The sequence below is a fragment of the Ostrinia nubilalis genome, chromosome 21 (genome assembly GCF_963855985.1).
Source record: "Ostrinia nubilalis chromosome 21, ilOstNubi1.1, whole genome shotgun sequence".
NCBI classification, from domain to species: Eukaryota; Metazoa; Arthropoda; class Insecta; order Lepidoptera; family Crambidae; genus Ostrinia; species Ostrinia nubilalis.
This window is the reverse complement of record NC_087108.1, coordinates 10,796,176-10,818,762: the sequence shown is the minus strand read 5'-3', so window position 1 is coordinate 10,818,762 and position 22,587 is coordinate 10,796,176. Positions and strand designations below refer to the sequence as shown.

The 22,587-nt window shown below is 37.0% G+C and overlaps 1 protein-coding gene across 1 annotated transcript; it reads right to left on the bottom strand.

Moving 5' to 3' along the window:
• Positions 1–759: 759 nt before the first annotated feature.
• Positions 760–11,876, bottom strand: LOC135082483 (zinc metalloproteinase nas-14-like). Its single transcript, XM_063977279.1, has 7 exons — positions 11,535–11,876; positions 9,627–9,797; positions 8,915–9,061; positions 8,193–8,348; positions 7,071–7,204; positions 1,645–1,730; positions 760–1,328 (listed from the first exon to the last, which is right to left on the bottom strand). The coding sequence occupies exons 1-7, from the start codon at positions 11,710–11,712 to the stop codon at positions 1,250–1,252; spliced, it is 951 nt and encodes a 316-aa protein (XP_063833349.1). The 5' UTR covers positions 11,713–11,876; the 3' UTR covers positions 760–1,249.
• Positions 11,877–22,587: the final 10,711 nt, after the last annotated feature.

The window sequence follows — 22,587 nt, the reverse complement described above, 5'->3', positions numbered from 1 at the left end:
GCAGTAATTGCCCTCCTAAGATGCGCCTAAGACTACCTTTATGAAACGATTCATTATCATCATCATCATTTCAGCCATAGGACGTCCACTGCTGAACATAGGCCTCCCCCAATGTTTTCCATGTTGATCAATTGGTAACGGCCTCTGTTAACTACTTCTATAGCTTATCCGAATATGAGTTCCCCAGTGTCGTCCAGGCACAACACAATCAACAAAACACAGAAACAATCGAACAGGTACCTTGTCTGCCGCCGCGCTGCTGGTAGGTACTCTGTAGGACGCCGCCGGCCGGTAGTTAGGGCTTCGCCCGGTGTCTTCGGTGGTTCACTTGAGTCACTAACTTCAAGCAAAGTACTGTGGAGGCCTCACACACAAAACATTTCCGAAAAGTCACCAAATTTCACATTTCCGTTGGAGCACACAATAAGCGTGGCACTCGCGATGCCGGCCCAAACGCGAGAGAGCGTGTTTCATAGTTTTCGTTCGTTTGCCGTCGTGGAGCGCGGCGCTACTGTAGTCGCGCGCGCTCGCCGTGTAAGTTTTGGCGGGACGGAGTTGGCGGCAGATTTAAATAGGTCCCGCGCAATCGTACCGTGCTCATTGAAAGTATGTGTGCCTGAACAGCCTCCGTCCAGCACTTCCCTGCTATCTTTAAGATGTCGTTGGTCCACCTTATGGGTAGACGTCACACGCTGCGTTTTCCGATGGTATGAGACGATTGATTTACTTATTAAAGAAAATCGAAATAAGTTCAAAATTTTTAATCACAAAATCCAATTGAAAGTACAAAAACTAAGACTAGCAAACACTCAATACTTAAAACTAAAGATCTTTGGACTTTAACCTAACACTTAATTTAACACATTGGCCATAAAATAACATCAAAATAATGCACTGTCTTGCCTGTAGTACTCGACACAACGCTGAACTATGAATCTGTTCAGAATAAACAAGTAAAAAATCAACCAATTACAGGCTTAAGACTTCAAATCTAGTTTAGAGCTTTGTTTCATGGTACGAACTAAATAAGCAATATTTAATTTTATTGTCTAAAATGTCCATATTGCAAGACAGTGCTTTTAAATTTCATTTGTTTGCAATACCATACAAGTAGACATGCAAACATGCTTCGTACTCAAAATCAGTGAGAAATTCAATTACTTAATGAAGATTCTTCTAGCAACGGGAAGTCCTTGGTTCGTGCGAGAGATAATTTGAGATTGCTATACTCGTAGCGCTTAGGAATCTTTTAGGCCATCCTATTCCCGAAGAGTGACTGCCAAATGCCTCCCATCCAGCCGCCTTGAGATGAACTGCCGGCTGGTTCACTGTAAGAAGAAAACAGAATGGTATGAAGAAGAGAAAATTATCTCTCTCTAAAGCACGAAATCATATTCCTTTTCTGACTATGCTTACTCCCAACTCGTCTTGGCAGCTTGGGGTGTAGGCCAAATTCTCCATTTGTCTATGGTATATTAGAGATGGCTATGCTTCTACAATGGAGACTGAATGACCAGCTGATGATGATGATGATGATAATGATGATTGAATCAAGCCTGTGCCATAGCCAAACTGGGGACTATGTTTTAAGAGAGCTTTTTAGTTGTTTACAAAATTTTACCAATAACTATTGAAACAACTCACTTTTTCTTGCAATTGTACATGTTGTTGACTTTCTTGACATCGCCCCTGCTGAGGCCTTCCCTCTGGCCAAGGGTCACTCCGCCCACCTGAGACAAATTTTAACGATTATTTTCAACATAATCTTAATAAACTTTGTTGTCATTGATTTGAATCGCTCATAATAAATGGATAAACATGCCGATGGTGGTCCATTGAGTTATAATGTACTACGTACTAGAGAAGACATGTCAACGAGATTGTTTCTGGCACGCAAACAGGTCCGTGGACCGATCTTCAATTAGTATGTGCCCAGCGGTTGCTGTGACAACACGCTTGGGTGCAGTTTTGTTTTTTGAAAATATACCATCCTATACACGAAAATACTGTTCAAATAACTCCAGAAACATATTAAGTAAAAATCAAGGAATGACTTGTTACCATTATGTTGTACATTTATGCACTTTAAAACACTAATTTAATTTTAATTTGTCAATTACAAGGCGTCACCGCGGCGGCAGCCATTTTACGAAAATTTCAAAGATTAAAAATCGCAGACTTTACACTGACTCATAAATTACTATACGAAAGGAAGGTTAAATAAAGCAATAAAAATATTTTTTTAACGATTATTAGCAATTTGTATTGCACAAATTACTAATAGTCCCGTCCAGCCCCTCGTGTTAAGCTAAATAAGCTTGGGTTACGAGTGGGCTCACACAATAGTCGTGCGGCATCATGGATCAAACTTGTTCGAATCTCACTGCTGTTGTTCGTATGCGATTGGTTAGTTAGTAAATCACCCTAATTATTGACACCTAGCACACGAGATAGGCTAAAATTATAATAATTATACAGTGTGTCTGGTCATCAGTGTCCGACCCGTTAGGGCGCAGTAATATGATCAATTTTATCGACAAATCTACTGATAAAACATTTTATCCCTACTATTTAAAAATTACAGCTATTTTAATTTTTTTATTTCTGAGTCCGGATGGATTCTTTTATTTAGCAAAATCTACCGATGTACACGACCTATAAATATAAAAGTGAATTCGTTCGACAGCTGAAAAAGTAAGCAATACGTTGCCATCAAAAAGTTTACCAAAAGCTCAAATTAAAATTTCTTAGGAACACTTGAACGTTAAAAAAAATGATGCTTCTTTTTAGATTTCAATACTCAATACGTTTATTGCTTCCATAATAGTAATATAGGATTTTTCAATGTTACAAAAAAAATTAGAAAGTGAACTTACCTTTTTTCTATTTTTAGATGCACTAAGTCATTACCTAAAAACTGATATAATACCTTGGCTTTAAATCAACTAATCTAGGTGCTAGCTACACAGGAGATGCAGCGGTGGAAAGGAGAGGTGGGAATAGTCCCGTAACTTCTACCTCACTTTGTATAGAATTGAGGTACAGCTATTATACGAGTACTCAACCGCTGAGGAGCTCAATAGTTAACAATAGTGACAATAAAATAACTGAACGTCAGAAAGGTTCCGGAGTTCCCTACCGTGACGAGTGGGAATTTTTCTAAAATCTCAAGATGGACTGACTAAAGATAGCAGGAAGACGCTGTGTGCAGGCCACTATCAACTGGGCGACGTGAAAATCATTGGAGGAGGCCTTTGTTCAGAAGTGGACGTCCAGTAGCTAAAATGATGATGACGATGATTCCTTACAGTATCCAATTCAATAGGCAGAAACTAAACGTAAACGAAGTGTCGCCTCTGTAATGGTATCATTATCTATAACTCATGATATTTCGTGCGCTGTTGGATGACAGTTTTAAACTAGAGATGGGTAATTTTTTTATCGAATTAGAAAATACCAGTTAACGATTCTCAAGGCGATTATCGATTACATTAGATTTTAATCGGGAAGAAAAATTATTAAAGGCTTAAGCATCAGTATGAAGCCCATACGCACTTGTAGCACAAGTAACACGTTAGCCACAATCCCCTCAGTTGTGAATTCGGAATCGCCAGTTGTAATTTTAAATTCGCATCACAGAGTGAAGTAACTAACACCAAAAAACGGCAGAGCGAAGTGATTTCGTTTCAACTGCCACGTTTTGTCACTTGTCTAGGAGGGCTAATATTAGTCTAAAGAAGGGGCGCTTAGATTACATTACAGGAAACGCACAATATAATAAAAGAAAATAATGTAAGTAGCTGAACATTTTTGCTATTGAGCACCATGAAAATTATAAATAACACAATTTAGTCGATTTGTTTATTTTCACAATCGATTAAAAATGTCTATGATGAGGCGACCGCAGGAACGTCACTATTCGCGCAATCCTAGCAATGAAGTACGACATTTTCTGGTGCAGATTTTATCGCCATAAATTATGAAACTTGATAGTCATGGATTTGACTGACAGCTGTCCGTCAAATTCCCGCCCCGCACCCCGCACTGCACATAATTTTGTTCGCGATGTCTGTTCTATACGTAGTAATATTACTTCAATGTGGTGGTCAGACATTCACCGATTTATGGGGTACAGTTGTGTCAGTTGGACCTTTGTAAAGAGTGAAGCTTTCATATAACGTTTGAATCAAAATCTTTTGTTGCGTGGGCTGTTCAAACTGGTCAAACTTTATGACTATCTTCTTGAGATCTTCGGACCTACTAGGCCCGGTTTTTTGATTCGTAGTTAAAATAACCAATAGTCAAATTTGACAGATGTCAAGTGACAGATGGTTAAATATCAGAAAAAAATGTTTTTCGAACAATGGTTAGCATGACTTTTAGTACATTTTTTAACCATTAGTTTACATTTTGTTAATATTTAACCATTAGTAGCAAAATTTAACAATTAGTTATTTTAACTACGAATCAAAAAACCGGGCCTAAGTAGGTCAATTTGCTAAAACGTGGTCTCAATTTGAAAATCTTTCGTCTGTGACGTATACATAATGGCCATCATGCTGCCACTTTAGTATAGGGGTCATTCCATGACAAATGTTACCGAGGGTGAAAAACTAAATATGTTCTTTTCGCATTAAATCTGATGAATTTTGAAAGTAAACATTCCAAATTATAATGTGCAACAAAAAAAATTTGCAAGAAACAAGTAATTTTTAAGTTATTAGTCTTCAAAGTCTATACTTCAGTCAACTTTCTGAATGATCATTTTCTCTCTAATTATTGGTAATACGATTAAAAAAAAACTATCAATCTGTGAAACGTTTTGCCACTATATGATTTGAGGGTATTTATCATAGTATTGGTAGATAGCGCCATAGTCCCAAAAAAATTGATAATCATCAAGTTTTAAGTGTGTTTTCTTGTTACTTCGGCGATGTAACACCCGAAACAAAAAAACAGGTATTTGTTTTATTATTGTACCTTACACATGGATTAGGATAACAATATTTGGTAAAAGTAAGGTCATGGTAGTAATGATTTCAAATACTAACTAATATCTGAGCATGATACTAATTTAGTATGTTTCTTTCTTAATTAAAAACTGTAACACCCGAAACGTTTCGGGTATTACATTTTTATTTATATGTCGATAATGTGTGTATATTGCTTGGAGAAGTCAAAAAGTATTACTGTGAGGGTCCTTCGACCTCCCACTAGCGCTGGCGTCGGAAAAGGAGTCATATTTCTCTATTTAAGACATTTTTGAAATGTCGACTTAACACTAAAATGAAGGTATTGCTAAAAAGTCTCGATGTTTGACATTTCCATTAAATATCGTAAATAGAAATTAAAGTAATGCTATTTCAAGCCAAAAACAATAGAAAAAGCTATATTCTGAGGAAAAATTAAACTTGAACTTTGTATATTTTTTAAGAAAAGCTGCTTCGTAATTTCATACCAGAATTCGCTCTATTTGTGTTTATTTGTTTTACTCCTTATTTTGTAGTACCTAGAGACTAATAAAACACCGATTTTATCGATAAAACGCGTTGCATTTTCGTACTCGTAACACCCGAAACAGAACCATTGTAACACCCGAAACAAAGAAAAAAATTATAAAAAAATAGTAAAACGTTTTATGTAACAGTGATTGTATGTTACATGGTTTGCAAATTTCATACTTTAGAAGTCCTGTAAGTTTTAGGTATGATTCCTTAAGAAAATTCGCTAAAGGACATCATCCATTTTGGTCCAAAATCAAAAGTGCCGGCCAAAAAATTAAAGTGCTGTATTCTGATAGAATACGTCCGCCTTAGCATTTATTACTATGGCACCAAAGCTGTAGCACCACTGTGCATCGTAGTATTTGAGCTCTAAAAATATATGAAACGACTGACTTTGATCTCAAATACTACGATGCACAGTGGTGCTACAGCTTTGGTGTCATAGTAACAAATACTAAGGCGGACGTATTCTGTCAGAATACAGCACTTTTTTTTTTATTGGCCGACATTTTTGATTTTGAACAAAAAATGTATGAATCGTCGATGAATTTTAGATCTCAAATACTCGACACACAGTGGTGCTACAGCTTTGGTGCCATAGTAACAAATGCTAAGGCGGACGTATTCTGTCAGAAGACAGCACTTTTTGTTATTGGCCGACACTTTTGATTTTGAACAAAAAATGTATGAATCGTCGATGAATTTTAGATCTCAAATACTCGACGCATAGTGGTGCTACAGCTTTGGTGCCATAGTAACAAATGCTAAGGCGGACGTATTCTGTCTGAACACAGCACTTTTTTTTTTATTGGCCGACACTTTTGATTTTGAACAAAAAATGTATGAATAATCGATGACTTTTAGATCTCAAATACTCGACGCACAGTGGAGCTACGGCTTTGGTGCCATAGTAACAAATGCTAAGGCAGACGTATTCTGTCAGAATACAGCACTTTTTTTTGTTGGCCGGCACTTTTGATTTTGGACCAAAAATATATGAAACGTGGATGATGTCCTTTCGAGTAAATGCAGCAACAGTCAGAACATAGAGGCAAAATCTCGTAACGCCCGAAACGCACACTTTTCGACTCATATTTTCGTTATCCTACATTCTAAGCTGCACAAACTTTATTATTTGGATAAAACAACTAAAAACGGACAGATTAAGGCACTAATATTATTAAAATACTATTTCAAAATACAAGAAATTGTTGAATATGTGTGTACGAACGTAACACCCGAAACGATGGAATGACCCATAGGTACCTACTGGACGATTTTTTTACCGTTTCGATATTTTTACATGATGTTTTACCCACAAATATAAACAACTTTCTCTAAAGAGCCAATTCAATAGCAAAAAAAATCAGCTGTTACAAAACTTCAAGACAGGTTGACCAAAATGTAACAGAAACAGCAGATTTTGTTTGTGATTTCTGAGTTAGTCCCATAGTGACAGTCGTTCCCTGTATCCTGTAAAAATATCAAGACAGTAAAAAAAAACATCCAGTATTTTTGGACTATTTCCATTAGTTCTATCTTCTGCCGAATGACTTCATTCCTTACCTTGGGCTCAATAGTCTTCTTGTTGTTCTTGGAGAAGGCGTACTCGGAGTAGTGCATGACGCTGTTGTAGTCATACGTGACCCCGAAGTCATTTGTGTTCTTCTTCTCTGCTTTCCTGAAGTTGTTCTCGGTCCCTGCCAGAGCGAATATCAGTTAGCTTAGTTTGGTTGTGATCATAGGTAACCATTTTTTAGGGTTCCGTAGCCAAATGGCAAAAACGGAACCCTTAGATTCGTCATGTCTGTCTATCTGTCTGTCCTTTCGTTTCCTACGAGATTCTTATACGAGTATTTCTCGATGCCTTGAAGGACATTTAAAAAAAATTATCGTATGAATTAGGGAATCTTAATACTGTTGAATGATTCCACTATGTATAGTCTTATTATTTTATTTTGTTCGGAAAACATACAGTGAAACAATAACAGACAAATAACAACTGTTCATAAAGAAGCTATCTTCATCCATAAAGACGTAGTTACCAGGCTTAATGTTGTTGTACTGTACTGTACTGTAACGAAGTCGTCTCTCTCGGGGCGGCTCTGCTCGTGGAGAATTGTGCCCTTTTGGACGACACAGCCTGGTGGCTGCAGGTTTACTTGTATTCGACCTCCTATAGTATACAGTTGTTATAATCCACTTACCAGGCTTAATGTTGTTGTACTGTACTGTAACGAAGTCGTCTCTCTCGGAGCGACTACTCGTGGAGAATATTGTTCTCTTCTTGAAGACACAGCCTGTTGGCTTGGCTCTAGGTTTACTTGCATTCAATCTCCTATAGTATAAAGGTGTTGTTAAGATCCACTTACCAGGCTTAATGTTGTTGTACTGGACTGTAACAAAGTCGTCACTCTCGGGGCGGCTCTGCTCGTGGAGAATTGTGCCCTTTTGGACGACACAGCCTGGTGGCTGCAGGTTTACTTGTATTCGACCTCCTATAGTATACAGTTGTTATAATCCACTTACCAGGCTTAATGTTGTTGTACTGTACTGTAACGAAGTCGTCTCTCTCGGAGCGACTACTCGTGGAGAATTTGTTCTCTTCTTGAAGACACAGCCGGTTGGCTCTAGGTTTACTTGCATTCAATCTCCTATAGTATAAAGGTGTTGTTAAGATCCACTTACCAGGTTTAATGTTGTTGTACTGGACTGTAACGAAGTCGTCTCTCTCGGGGCGGCTTTGCTCGTGCATGAAGCCGATGGCGTGCAGCAACTCGTGGAGAACTGTTCCCTTCTTGGAGACGCAGCCTGGGGCCTGCAGGTTTACTTCTTGTCGGCCTCCTGTGGGATTTAGGTTTCCTTTAGTTTAAACACTGCCCAATAAAGGCTATCAATGGGATCTAGTTATTACGAAAGTCAAAATGACAGAAAGTGCATTGCACCTCTAAAATGAGGGTATGTAGTTGATATCTGGCTAGAAAAGTATTTGGCAATTGGCATTGCAGCTACAGGGATGATTATATTATTTCAACTCCTGTGTAACCAAGATCTACAGCTAGATCGCACATAAAAACCCAACCAGTGAAGGTCAAGTTTATCGCGAGGGAAAGCTATAAACTGGCATTGGACCAGCAACGAAAATAATTAGAAGAACATAAGAAGATCAACATAAAGAACAGCTACTAAAAATGTCAATTGATAATATTATGAGAAAAAGTCATATTTGCATACCACTTTTTTAAGAAATAGTATTGAACTCAGAAGGATGCTTTGAATTTTTTGTTACAACTATTGTCAATCTGTCCCTTATACGTTTTTCGATGAGACCCAAAAAGATACCGCAACAGAGTATCTACTATACGTAAGATGCCACAGTGTAAGCTTGATGTGCTACCGTCCCTGCTTACCTATACGCCCAACACTGGACCAGCACCCAGTGTTCTGGCTGCGAATCGCGATGTAGTCCTGCTGCGACTGGCGTTGCACGAACCTCAGGCAGGTCAGCCGGTGGTAGTCGGCTATGGCCTTCATGATCATGTCGCGTTGCTGCTGGTCTGAGAATAGGACATTACTTTCTGTTAGTATTTTTATATAACCCTCTTTTATAGATGACAGATTATCACAAACATAATGTTTTAGAATAATAATTTACTGTCTCTGGAGTTCTATCAGAGGTAGGAGCTGGACACTGAAATTTACTATGCTAGCCGGGTGACTGTACTCTGACCAACTTAGCAACAGAGGCGAAAAATTTTATCTCAATTTTTTTAGCCGCCATTAACAGCTCAAAGGGTTATTACAGCTCACACTCTAGCACAGAATAATAATAAGTACTACTCTAGTAAATGAAGATCTTTAAAAAGCTGGTTCCTTTTACAAAACCAACGCCCGTATTCACAAACATTACTATGAAGTCTCACAGGTGCGCGTGGACGCACAGGGTGACACACATACCAATCACAGAGCTCTATTCAACGTTGTACGTTCGAATTGCTGCTTCACTTGAGCAAGCATCGTTTGTGAATACTGGCTTAAGTGAACGGCAAAGCATGCCTTCGAATATTTTTGGCGCTAACTATGAGTATCTTGAAATTTCATGATGGTGCCACGATGACTTACTAAAGTACCCCTCAATGACATAAGGGATGATGCCATTCGCCCACCGGAAGGTCTGGTCCCGCATGCCGTTCCTGACTGTAGCTGAGGGCATGAGGATGTCACCTTCTGCGTATTCTCCCATTTCTTCAGGGTTCATGAGGGAGTCTTCCGTCCATTGAGAGAGGGCTTCACCTGAAACAGAGATAATGTCATCATCATCATTTCAGCCATAGAACGTCCACTGCTGAACATAGGCATCCCCTAATGATTTCCAGATTGATCGTTTAGTATCTTTTATGAGGTCGTCTGCCCACTTTGTGGTATAGATCAAAGAATTTGTAGGGAGTCAAGCGTTGCGCGCGGCAGAGTGCAACCTGCTACGGCAGACGCAGTTCCGCGCGCATCTCCCGCGATTCGGCCAGTTATAACCGCGAGGTTGGCATGGCCATGGGTGGTGGTGGGTTGCCCACTTTGTGGGTAGAAAAAGCTAATACATTTAGACGGGACTATTCCCAATTCTCGTTCCCACCGCTGCAACTCCTGTGCAGCCAGGATCTACAGTTTGACTGCCAATAAAAACCCAACCAATGAAGGTCAAGTTTGTTCCGGGGGAAAGTTAAAATGTTATTGGACCCGCATCGAAATTAATCAGAAGAAATAATAATACATTTAGAAAAAATAATCTTTGTCTGATTCCCATAGTACCTACAGCAGATCAGACTTTATTATTTTTTTATTTGAAAGTATCTTTAGCAACTAAGTGCCTAGATAAGCATAAGATGCCTTTTATTTTGAGATGCCTTCGACCGTAATTGAAGGAGTTAGGATTATGTATTCAATGAATTAATTTATCAGCATTTATAACATTGATAAGTAGCAGCTTTCATTGACTTTCCCTCACACAGGGAAAAGTAGCCATAAACTGCTTATCAATCTACCAGGATGCCATAAAGTGTAGGAAATGAGCCGTCACTCCCAAATAAGTTATCACCGTTTATCAACACCTGTCAGGCGAACAATGTTTGGCTGAACACTTGATAACTTCACAGTTTGATCGACACTTCGACTGCTAATAATGACGTTTGACCTACTTCACGAACATGTGAAAACCATTTGAAGTCTAGAACTTTGATAATAAGGTCCCTGATATGATAGCCCATCAGGCGACCACCTTGCAGGCGATTCTTAGTCGAAATAATGTTTCTTAATAAAAAAAGATAAATCCTAGGTCATAGATTTTTGTGCAATAACTTTAGGGCCAATAATATGACACAAAACTTTTATTTCGAGACATAGTCTTTCACTTATTTTATACTAGCTTTTGCCCGCGGCTTCACCCGCGTGAAATTTAGTGCCACAGATTCGGATAAATTATAGCATATACGTTAATCTGGGTTACAAATAATAATACTGTAAAGTTTCAACCAAATCCGTTCAGTAGTTTTTGCGTGAAAGAGTAACAAACATCCACACAAACTTTCGCCTTTATAATAATATTAGTAGGAAGGATTTTCGCTTTTAATTTTAATACTCATTGTTAATCATTTATTTTATACAATTAATTTATTTATAATTATTTCTCCCATAATCCATTTTTATCTGCATACAAAATAAGTACCTATGTATGATGATTGTTATTTTTTATTTTAAATGAGGACACATTGACAAGCAAAGAATAAAATATTAGAAAAGTTTAACGCTCGTATTCACAAACATTACTATGAGGTATCACAGTGCTCGTGGACGCACAGAGAGAGTCCCACACGAACCAATCATAGAGCTCTTATTCAAAGCTGTGCGTACGGGCGTTACAAGATTGACGATGTACGTACAGTTTTTATTCAATGAAACATTTTTAAACACTGCTCTACATAATGCCTATTGAATAGGGGAGAAAGGGTAAGATTATATTTAAAAATTTCGACTTACCGCTTTCGTTCTTCGGCGATCCATAAGCATCTGGGCCCAAGTGGGAGATATCAATGGCGTCGTCCCCATCATCAATGCCATTCCCCATCAGCTCGTCAGGCAATAGCGAGTCTAACTCTATTGGTACTGCATTGTATCCAGCAAACACCAAAAAGAGGATGAAGAGCATTCGCGCCATTTTGATTTTAATATTTAAAAAAAATTGCAAAAATCAAATAATAATTAAATATTTTTCTTTTGAGATTACCTAGGTATTTTATTAAATATTCGTAGGTATTAATTTAATTTAATTTAATGAAATTAAATTCGCGAAATTCTACTCCGAGTACCAGGCGAGCAGAAGTCTTCAGGAGGTGTGTATCGGCCACTCCTGCGCGGGTTTTTATAATGGCAGACCTGTCATAGGATAAACACGCGCAAGGTTCGTTACTCCTACAGTTCCTGATAAAGGATTCTCGAAATTATGTAAACTAATCGATAAGGCGGGCCTTGGATATTCAGAATATACCGAATGTTTACATTTCCTCTGTTTTTGTATGCGCTCGCAAAGATTCCGGGGGGAAATGTGATCTCATGCTGATAAGAAAGGAAAACAATGTAAAATGCATCAGCCTGAATTAGCAGTTTAAATGTGGCAATATTTTTTTCCGTTTGGAAACTGGTTGGATATCATTCAAGTTTTTTTTTCAATGTTACCTTCTTCCGTTTGAATTGGCCGAATATCATTCATGCTTTCTTTTTTCAATAGTACCTCTTCTCCCTTAAGGTGACGTATTTCGTTCCTTTCAGCCAAATGACGTCCACTGCTGGACAAAGTAATTCCCAATGATTTCCATAACGACCGGTCCTGCGCTGTCTGCAGCCAAGTAAAACGGGCTGCGGAAGACATTACCTATTTCTATTGCTGTTTGATTCTGATCACTGTCACTTGCCCTAGCATCTCTGATGAACTATGCTTTTAGAGACGAACACTGCCATAATATAACGGGTGATGTGATATGGCTTTGGATAGTACCTTTGCTTAAGGCAATTTGGTAGGAAGACTTTTTTAAATAGGTCACAACACAAGTCATCATCACTTAACTCAAGAAGATTTTGATAAGTGTGTTGCTTGCTGAGTAGGTTCAAATAAAATGCAGTTGATTTGCAGTCCATGTGTTATAGACAAGGAAGTAGGAAGTGGCATAACATTGCCCTTATAAAAAACATAAAAAAATCATAACATTTAATATTTAATATTTATTTTGTGTTGACATCAGTATATAAAAAGATCATAAAAAGGAGTGGGGATGTTTTAAAGGGGCTCGTTTTAATGAAACCATATAATTGGTTAGAAGACGACATAAGCATTTATAAGAGTCGTCTTCTAAAGTCTGATAGGTACCAGGATTTTGGCGTCAGTTGTGGCAGCCCAATCTAAAATTGAAGACATTAGATTACTTACAAGTCAGGTGGCAATTCTTCATCTTTTAAATTTATCAGTAAGACGATACCAGTGAAACATTGTGGTAGAGAGGCCTCCTTACCCGTCTGACCAGTGGGCTAATTCAAATGCATTTGTCGAGAGTAGAAATCGTCTGTCAAATAATTTTCTAGTAATCAATTTTGAACTGATTGTCAAGGTAATACAGTTGAAAATTGAATATCAAAGCCAGACTACGCCTAATGTCATTGAGCCGATGGTAGATGCCAAATTTCCAATATCGCGTACGAAGACGGAGAACTTTGTCAATATAGTGGTACATAAGGGTCATAATTAGTGGATGCCGACGATTTTCGCGCTGTCATCTCAACGACTGCCCACCCTTGTCGTTAGAGCAGTCGACTGGATAGAAAGCATGGAAATAACATGGTGATTGATAAACTAGGTGCAAATAAACATATTTTATAAACACAGAATGCTTTTTGCTTAAATTTGAACATAAATTTACCATAATATAACTTATTACACTTATGTCTGGATTTGTAAGCAGAAATATGGATAGGTACCTACTGGATGGAGTGGATGACATAGTGGATGGAGTGTTTTGTAAAACTGCAAAAAAACTTTACCACTAGCTGCTACTAACTGTAACTTACACAAACTTCTGCCGTTCACCGCTAGGGGCGCTGTGCAATCTGCCATACATTTTGTACGCACTTATGGTAGAGCTACAGAACTTTCATATAATAAATTATCATGCGCAAAAATTAGTCTGTTTGGGCCCGCCATACACGGACAGTTCGAGCAATTAGCCAGTGGTCAACATAAAGGCACGGACCGCTTTTGCAGCCAGTCAACAGCTTGAATCTACCATTGATAGGTAACTGCTGGAGTAGTTGGTAGTGAAACTGCTCAACAGGTCACAATTTCATTTTTATTCAAATCAGTAGCAACATTGATTTTGAGGAAGAGGAACCACTGCTACTTTGTAATATTTGCTCGAGCAGTCAGTATAAAATATACCTGGCAACTGAAATTTCACCGTGCCGAAGTAGTCACAACTGCTCGAGCAGTACCGTGTATGTGTGTATGTAGAAAACAGTTGCCAGTATGCAGTTGCAGCTAGAAGCTGTCGTAATTGTGTAAGAGTGCCTAAAATGATTTGTGTCTTAGTTTTACTGCTATAAAAGACAATGCCGGAAATTGGCGTCTTTTTTTTTTCGCGCGGCCATCGACCAAACTTTCTTTTTTGATTACAAAATAGTGTAATAAACCAAACTTACTATGACATGTATACCTATAAACTCAGTCTGAACTGAGTTACGAGCATTAGAAATTTGATGATTTTCATACTAGATTTGCTTTTTGCGCGCAAAGTTTTGTAAGAAATTGCAACAAAATAGTGACATTGTATGTGTAAACAAACAACACCATCCATTAAAGGCTCCAGATATCAGTATGGAGCAGAATCAGCGCAATAAAAAAATAGCGCAATATTTTGTTGCAATTTCTTACAAAACTTGCGCACAAAAAGCAAATCTAGTATGAAAATCATCAAACTTCTAATGCTCGTAACTCAGTTCAGACTGAGTTTAGAGGTATACATGCCATAGTAAGTTTGGTTTATTACACTATTTTGTAATCAAAAAACAAAGTCTGGTCGATGGCCGCGCGAAAAAAAAAAGACGCCACTTTCCATACAAAATCTGGCATTGCCATTTATACTACGCATACCAATATTATAAATGCAAAAGGAACTCTGTCTGTCTTGCTTTCAACCGATTTTGATGAAATTTGGCATAGAGATAGTTTAACTCCCGGGAAAGGACATAGATAGTTTTTATCCCGGTTTTTGAAACAGGGACGCGTACGGTAATGTATTTCGGTGACAGACAAAATTCCACGCGGGCGAAGCCGCGGGCGGAAAGCTAGTATAAGTATTATAACCCTTTGTTTGATGTGCTTGTAGCTTAATGATTTTTAATGCTTAGAAAGGCACGATAAATGTTGGTCTGGGCTAATATCTCTTTTCGTCATTTTCAAAGGCTTTACAACAGTTTTTAACTGTATTATCACATTGTAACACCTATATTACTATTATGGAAGCAATAAACGTATTGAGTATTGAGTATTTGATAAAATCTAACATTAAGATTGACCCCTTCCCTCGCACACCCACATCTCTCCACCTAGATTAAATTATTGACATTATTTACTGTGTTCATTTGATTTGGTGCATAATCTGAAAACCATTTAAAGATTTAACCATTTACAATGAAAATAATTAGCTCGAATTCGTACAGTTTTTTTTATTTGTCATTTTTGACAATTAGTGTAATGTTTTAATTAAGACCGAAAATGATACGATTTTCTTTATGGTTTTTGTATTAGTTTGTTTTTAAAATTCACTTTATAGTAAATTAAAGATAAATCCTGATTTAATCACAGTGTTATTTATTAAATATACCTATACAGGGTGTTAGGTAAATGGATATATGAGCCGACACTAGCCCATGTTAACATGGGCATATAAATGGTATGGTGAAGTCAGAAATTTGATATCATCATTTTATTTTTTTTAATTTTCATACAAAATAAATTTTATAAAATCCGATTTGTATGAAAAATAAAATAATTGAAATGAAGATATCAATTTTCTGACTTCACCATACCATTTACATAACCATGTTAACATGGGCTAGTGTCGGCTCATATACCCATTTACCTAACACCCTGTATATAAAAATGTCTTCATTAAAGTAAATATATTATGTAATTTTAACAGAGGGACTTATATTAGGCTGTCTTTACTTATCTAAATTATTATTTTATAGCTCTAATGTAAACTTTCATCAATCATTCCTCCCTCCAATCCAATGACATATAAAAACATCTTAAAGATGACCTAAACTCTATGCCTAAACTGAACTGTCCCACCAAACTCATTGACAAGGGGGCGCTACCGTCGTTCAACTATATAGTTTCCAACATGGCAAAAATCGGAACCAGCGATCCAGTATTGACGGTGGCGCCCCGCTGCCAATGTCAAGGTTATATTTCTATCATATTTTTTTTACCACCAAAACTGTCAGATGCTATTTTTCAAATAGCCCTATCCTACTATTTGATACAAAATCTAACGAAATCTCAGAATACGGAACAAACCAGAAACCGTCAACGGGCGTAAATTAAATGTGTATTCATATAAATTACTCCGAATCGCACTAATTTGACTTTAGAGCAATTAGTCAATGGCCGGCGTGCGCATTGTTTACATATCCGTCAGATTGACACTTTATAATTATATTATGCCGTCTTGTGCCGTTCCAACATGTAAGAATGCTACTGGAATTACGAAGAAAGTGCATGGGATCATGTTTTATCCGTAAGTAGCACATTTCCAATTCATTTAAATAAAAATAATTTTCAAAAAAAATCACGGTTGTATTTTGTAAGTGTTGCCACAGGTCAACGGAATATTTTACCCTACTTTTTTATATTGAATTACATTTGTCTATAAAAAATTCACGCGTTAATTTTGTTAGCGTTACCACAGAATAATGGAATATTTTCCCCATCCTTTTTGTTTTAATTAGTTTTTAGTGTAATTTCATCCATGACATGACAACATGACAACCTGATTAATTAAATTATAAGTGCCACTTGTGGTCTAAACTGAATAAATATTTTTGATTTTGATTTGATTTTAATATTTGAATTAATTTATAATATTACTCCCTAAATAATGAGGAGATAATAAATTACTATCGTGAATTTCATACTTTCCCATTTATTCAAAAGTAAGGCATTGGTATCAACAGATCAGCAGCAGCAATATTTGTATATTTAATAATAATTTTAAGTAATTAATTATTGCTTACATACTTACTCTGATTTTCTTTCAGGATACACAGCCAGAGTTGCCTCGCAATCAAATTCAAGTATTGGTGATGTTTTTGATTTGGATTCTGTTTTTGACTCCAAGAAAAGTTAAACTAAAAGCACTACTGCGCCGTAAACAAATGTTTTGTTGTCGATATGTTTACATAATAAAGAACCTTAAGTTTCTTTTTTGTTTTACTTGGCATTCTAAAATTTATATTCGACTTTTGTAATTGACTTTTAAATAACATATTATACCTACATGTAGTTTATTACACTATTTAATAGAAATATCCGTAACCGAAACCGGTATAATATTATTCCTATATCCGTAACCGTATCCATAACCGAAACTACATATTATTATCCATAACAGCCCTAAGTAACTCAGTCCACACGCACATGGCTCAAGGGTATAGGTATTTACAGCTTAATTACTATCCGTTCGCTTTAAGTTTGCCGCTGGCGATATGACGTCACTCGAAGGGAAACGTCTATAACTATAACAAACTATATTTAGAATGTTTTTTATTTATTAATATTGATAAGAATTGTGTATTTGCATAAAATAAGACACATTAATTGCGTTTAATCACTAACCGATTGCCTTTAATCGCGGTTGGGGGAGGGGACGCGCGTTTAGTTATGGAGTAGTGTCGATGGGAATGAAGATGTATGGTCTTTATAAATAACCCACGACACTACTGGCTTGGTAGTGTAGAAGGGAAAAAATATTCCCCACGACACTACTGGTAGTGTGGTTTGTTGGTGCGGTCGGTCAGAAGGGCGGCAAACTTAGCGCGAACGGGTAGTATGTGAGCCATTCCACACGTACATAGGTACGAGTAGTACCTATGGCATGCTATGCTAATAATAATTATTGTTGTCTTTGCAACACGTCTAGCATAAATATGAAGGGTATACCTACTAGGTAAAAATAGGTGATTTATAGGGCTTTTGTTCACACGGAAAAAATGACAAAGTTTTTAGTTACTTATCAAATAGGAGTAGTAACATATATGTAGAAAACAGGAACTTAGATGCCAACGAAAGAAAATAGGCTATCAAATGTTGTTTTGGGGACTTACCTTTATAAAAATATCACATTTAAAAATTCATACCATTTGTTGTTATTTAAAAAACAATGTCAATTTTGACGATTAACTGAAAGTCTATTATCTATGAATATAGTAGCGATATATGGTATCCAGCGGCAATGGCAGTGCAAAATTTTGACAATGACTGTAGTTATCATACTTCGAGTTTGTCCATGGAAACGGCAAAAGTCCTTTAGTTGACCATAAAGTAAACTTAACGAAAAATGTTACTTAATTGATACCGAGGCGCAACCTGGAAGCATTGCTAAGTGTGCTCCTCGTTACTGGTTCATCGGTCGTCATCGTCATTGTTTGTAAAAACCGGGTCGCGGCAGGCAAATAATAAAATTAGTCTTATGTCTTCTCCCTTATTAACTTCGATGGATAAATAGCTAAACCTCCTTGCGCGTAACTGACGTTTGTTGGAAAACCGATTTTTTCAGGCCATCGGATTTTAATTTCAAAAGTCATTGACCAATCCCAGTTCATATAATAACTATTATGACGTTTTCTATTGGCCAAAAGATTTAACTCTCTAAAAATCCGCGTGCAACCATATCCTGCTTAAATATTGTGCACTTTATTGAGCACAGTGGGTCTAGACAAAGTGCAAATTATAATCGCAAAGTGGTCGAAAAGCCCCTTTTTTGTATGGAGTTTTGACGTATTCGATTTTCGATTCGATCAAAAAGTGCGTTTTGTCTAGGGGGGCAGATTAAACAAGCTAAATGACAAATAGAATAGATTGAAATGACAGATTGCACTTGAATTACCCTACAGGGTGGTGAATGTAGGCCAAATTCTCCATTTGTCTCTGGCATTTTTTTTTATCCACAGCGCGAAGCTCTTGGCCTGTATCTCACCTGATGGTAAGTGACGATCAGACCGAAGGTGGAAGCGAGCTTCACCCGGAATCCTCAACCACGGAGGAACTGGCTATCTTACCTCTAACTGCCGGAACACAACAATGCTGTTAACATTGTTGTTATGGCGACAGACTTAGGTAAGATGGTGCTAGCTGGTAAATTGAGGTCTTGTTCCTGCAGAGAGAAACGACCTGCTGATGTTGATAAAATACCAGTATTTGCACTGAAATTTTACGTAGCTGTGTCCACTTTTCCTATTTTAATGACACAACCAGATTAAACATTACATCATTAGGAAATAAGATTATTATCACTATCGTTCGTTGACATCAAGGCCTTGATAACACGGAAGAAAGTTATTGGTACAATGCAACCTCGTCTCTTAAAAACATCACAACCTCAAAATAGTTTGAAGAAGAAGACCTTCGTGTCATAATTTGAGAGAATATTAATGAACAGTAAGTGATTGCATCGAAGAAGGATCATCGTCTTAGGAGTAGGTAAATCTGGTAATAAACTAGCTACAAGGATATTTTGTAGAGTTCCGTATCCATTTGGTGCCAGATTCTAGTAATTTAGGTAAGCGTTGTCCTTCTATCATTTTGTTTGTTGGTTACTTAGGCTGACTTGCTCCACCTAACTTTGACCGTAACTATAACGATAACCGTTGTATTTTTTATGGAGTTTGGCAGATTTTTGACGTTTGTCATAGTTAAAGTAAGATGATGCAACCCAGCCATAGTTAGGTAAAGTTGAAAAACAATAAATATAATTATGTAAGGTATTAAATACTTATTTATATTTTTCTTGCCGCAGAAAAGAGGAAAAAGGTGTGCAGAAAAAGAGGAAAAAGCATTTACCTAAAAAACCTCTAATAGATAGATTTATAAGAGCACAAATCTTAATTTTATACGATAGTCAAACTACGCAACCCGTCTCGTGTGAACTCAAACCGCACTTGATTGGTTTTTACCGACTTTAAAAAAGGAGGAGGTTGTCAATTCGTGCGTTTGTTTTTTTTTTTAATTATTGCTGAGCCAAGGTCTTCTCCAGTGTTTTTGATATGCCTAGTCATGCTATGATACCTACTTAATACTTATCCTTGTAGATATCTACTTGTAGTTAGTTACCACCATAACATACCATCATAGAACCCATGGGGTAACTGAACTCATTAATTAATAGAGTCAGTGAACTTCTAATTATCAAATAAGACTTTTCCAGCCTAATTAACTTTATGTGTCTAGAAAGAAAATAGGGGACCCCTATTTTTGACTGTTATAAATTGTATAGTGACTTTTATAACTTTCGTTACCTAGCAATTTTCTCATAACAAAATTAACATCGAATAGGTACATCGTGTTTTTTATTTCACAAAATTTATAAAATTTGAAATTCCCTGTGCTTTTATTTCAAAAAGCTTTTCACATTTTGGAAAATCGAGAAAGCGTACCATCGACATCAACAGGTCATTATCTTATCTTAGATCATTAGGCCATTAATGCCCGTTTTTACCATCAATCCCTAATTCCTGTTAAATGTTAACATAGGGGTCACTTAAAAATTAGGGATTGATGGTGAAAACGGGCATTAGTCTCTGTCTGACGACTCTCTTTTATTTACCAGAGGCAAATGGAAGGATTTGGTCTACACTCCATGCTGGCCAGTCTACGAACCTTGCCTTCGAACTCCTCATTTAAGTTCTTCTGATTAATTTTGTTGCGGGTCCAATGACAGTTAACTTTCCCCCAGGATAAACTTGAGCTTCACTGGTTGGGTTTTTATTGGCGGTCAAGCTGTAGATCCTGGCTACACAGGAGTTGCAGCAGCAGCGGTGGGAACGAGAGGTATAAGTAAATTACACAACACCTTTTATAAGGTAACCACAGAGGTAAGTGAACTTTCTTTAATTTCTCGTTTCAGTATAGGTAAGTAATATCAAATAATCAGAAGGCGGCTGCATGAATTGCTGAGGTAGAGGTTTGATACCGCGCAATATAAATATTTTTGTGCGGTTTTTATAGGTGTTTAAATACATTGAGTTATAATGTACTACGTACTAGAGAAGACATGTCAACGAGATTGTTTCTGGCACGCAAACAGGTCCGTGGACCGATCTTCAATTAGTATGTGCCCAGCGGTTGCTGTGACAACACGCTTGGGTGCAGTTTTGTTTTTTGAAAATATACCATCCTATACACGAAAATACTGTTCAAATAACTCCAGAAACATATTAAGTAAAAATCAAGGAATGACTTGTTACCATTATGTTGTACATTTATGCACTTTAAAACACTAATTTAATTTTAATTTGTCAATTACAAGGCGTCACCGCGGCGGCAGCCATTTTACGAAAATTTCAAAGATTAAAAATCGCAGACTTTACACTGACTCATAAATTACTATACGAAAGGAAGGTTAAATAAAGCAATAAAAATATTTTTTTAACGATTATTAGCAATTTGTATTGCACAAATTACTAATAGTCCCGTCCAGCCCCTCGTGTTAAGCTAAATAAGCTTGGGTTACGAGTGGGCTCACACAATAGTCGTGCGGCATCATGGATCAAACTTGTTCGAATCTCACTGCTGTTGTTCGTATGCGATTGGTTAGTTAGTAAATCACCCTAATTATTGACACCTAGCACACGAGATAGGCTAAAATTATAATAATTATACAGTGTGTCTGGTCATCAGTGTCCGACCCGTTAGGGCGCAGTAATATGATCAATTTTATCGACAAATCTACTGATAAAACATTTTATCCCTACTATTTAAAAATTACAGCTATTTTAATTTTTTTATTTCTGAGTCCGGATGGATTCTTTTATTTAGCAAAATCTACCGATGTACACGACCTATAAATATAAAAGTGAATTCGTTCGACAGCTGAAAAAGTAAGCAATACGTTGCCATCAAAAAGTTTACCAAAAGCTCAAATTAAAATTTCTTAGGAACACTTGAACGTTAAAAAAAATGATGCTTCTTTTTAGATTTCAATACTCAATACGTTTATTGCTTCCATAATAGTAATATAGGATTTTTCAATGTTACAAAAAAAATTAGAAAGTGAACTTACCTTTTTTCTATTTTTAGATGCACTAAGTCATTACCTAAAAACTGATATAATACCTTGGCTTTAAATCAACTAATCTAGGTGCTAGCTACACAGGAGATGCAGCGGTGGAAAGGAGAGGTGGGAATAGTCCCGTAACTTCTACCTCACTTTGTATAGAATTGAGGTACAGCTATTATACGAGTACTCAACCGCTGAGGAGCTCAATAGTTAACAATAGTGACAATAAAATAACTGAACGTCAGAAAGGTTCCGGAGTTCCCTACCGTGACGAGTGGGAATTTTTCTAAAATCTCAAGATGGACTGACTAAAGATAGCAGGAAGACGCTGTGTGCAGGCCACTATCAACTGGGCGACGTGAAAATCATTGGAGGAGGCCTTTGTTCAGAAGTGGACGTCCAGTAGCTAAAATGATGATGACGATGATTCCTTACAGTATCCAATTCAATAGGCAGAAACTAAACGTAAACGAAGTGTCGCCTCTGTAATGGTATCATTATCTATAACTCATGATATTTCGTGCGCTGTTGGATGACAGTTTTAAACTAGAGATGGGTAATTTTTTTATCGAATTAGAAAATACCAGTTAACGATTCTCAAGGCGATTATCGATTACATTAGATTTTAATCGGGAAGAAAAATTATTAAAGGCTTAAGCATCAGTATGAAGCCCATACGCACTTGTAGCACAAGTAACACGTTAGCCACA

Excerpts from the sequence above, each read along its gene's own strand:
- LOC135082483 (XM_063977279.1), bottom strand. The coding sequence starts at position 11,712 with ATGGCGCGAATGCTCTTCATCCTCTTTTTGGTGTTTGCTGGATACAAT. Across the intron at positions 9,062-9,626 it reads TGTCATTGAGGGGTACTTTA|ACCAGCAGCAACGCGACATG; the intron begins GTAAGTCATCGT and ends TCCTATTCTCAG. Across the intron at positions 1,329-1,644 it reads ATGTACAATTGCAAGAAAAA|TGAACCAGCCGGCAGTTCAT; the intron begins GTGAGTTGTTTC and ends TTCTTCTTACAG.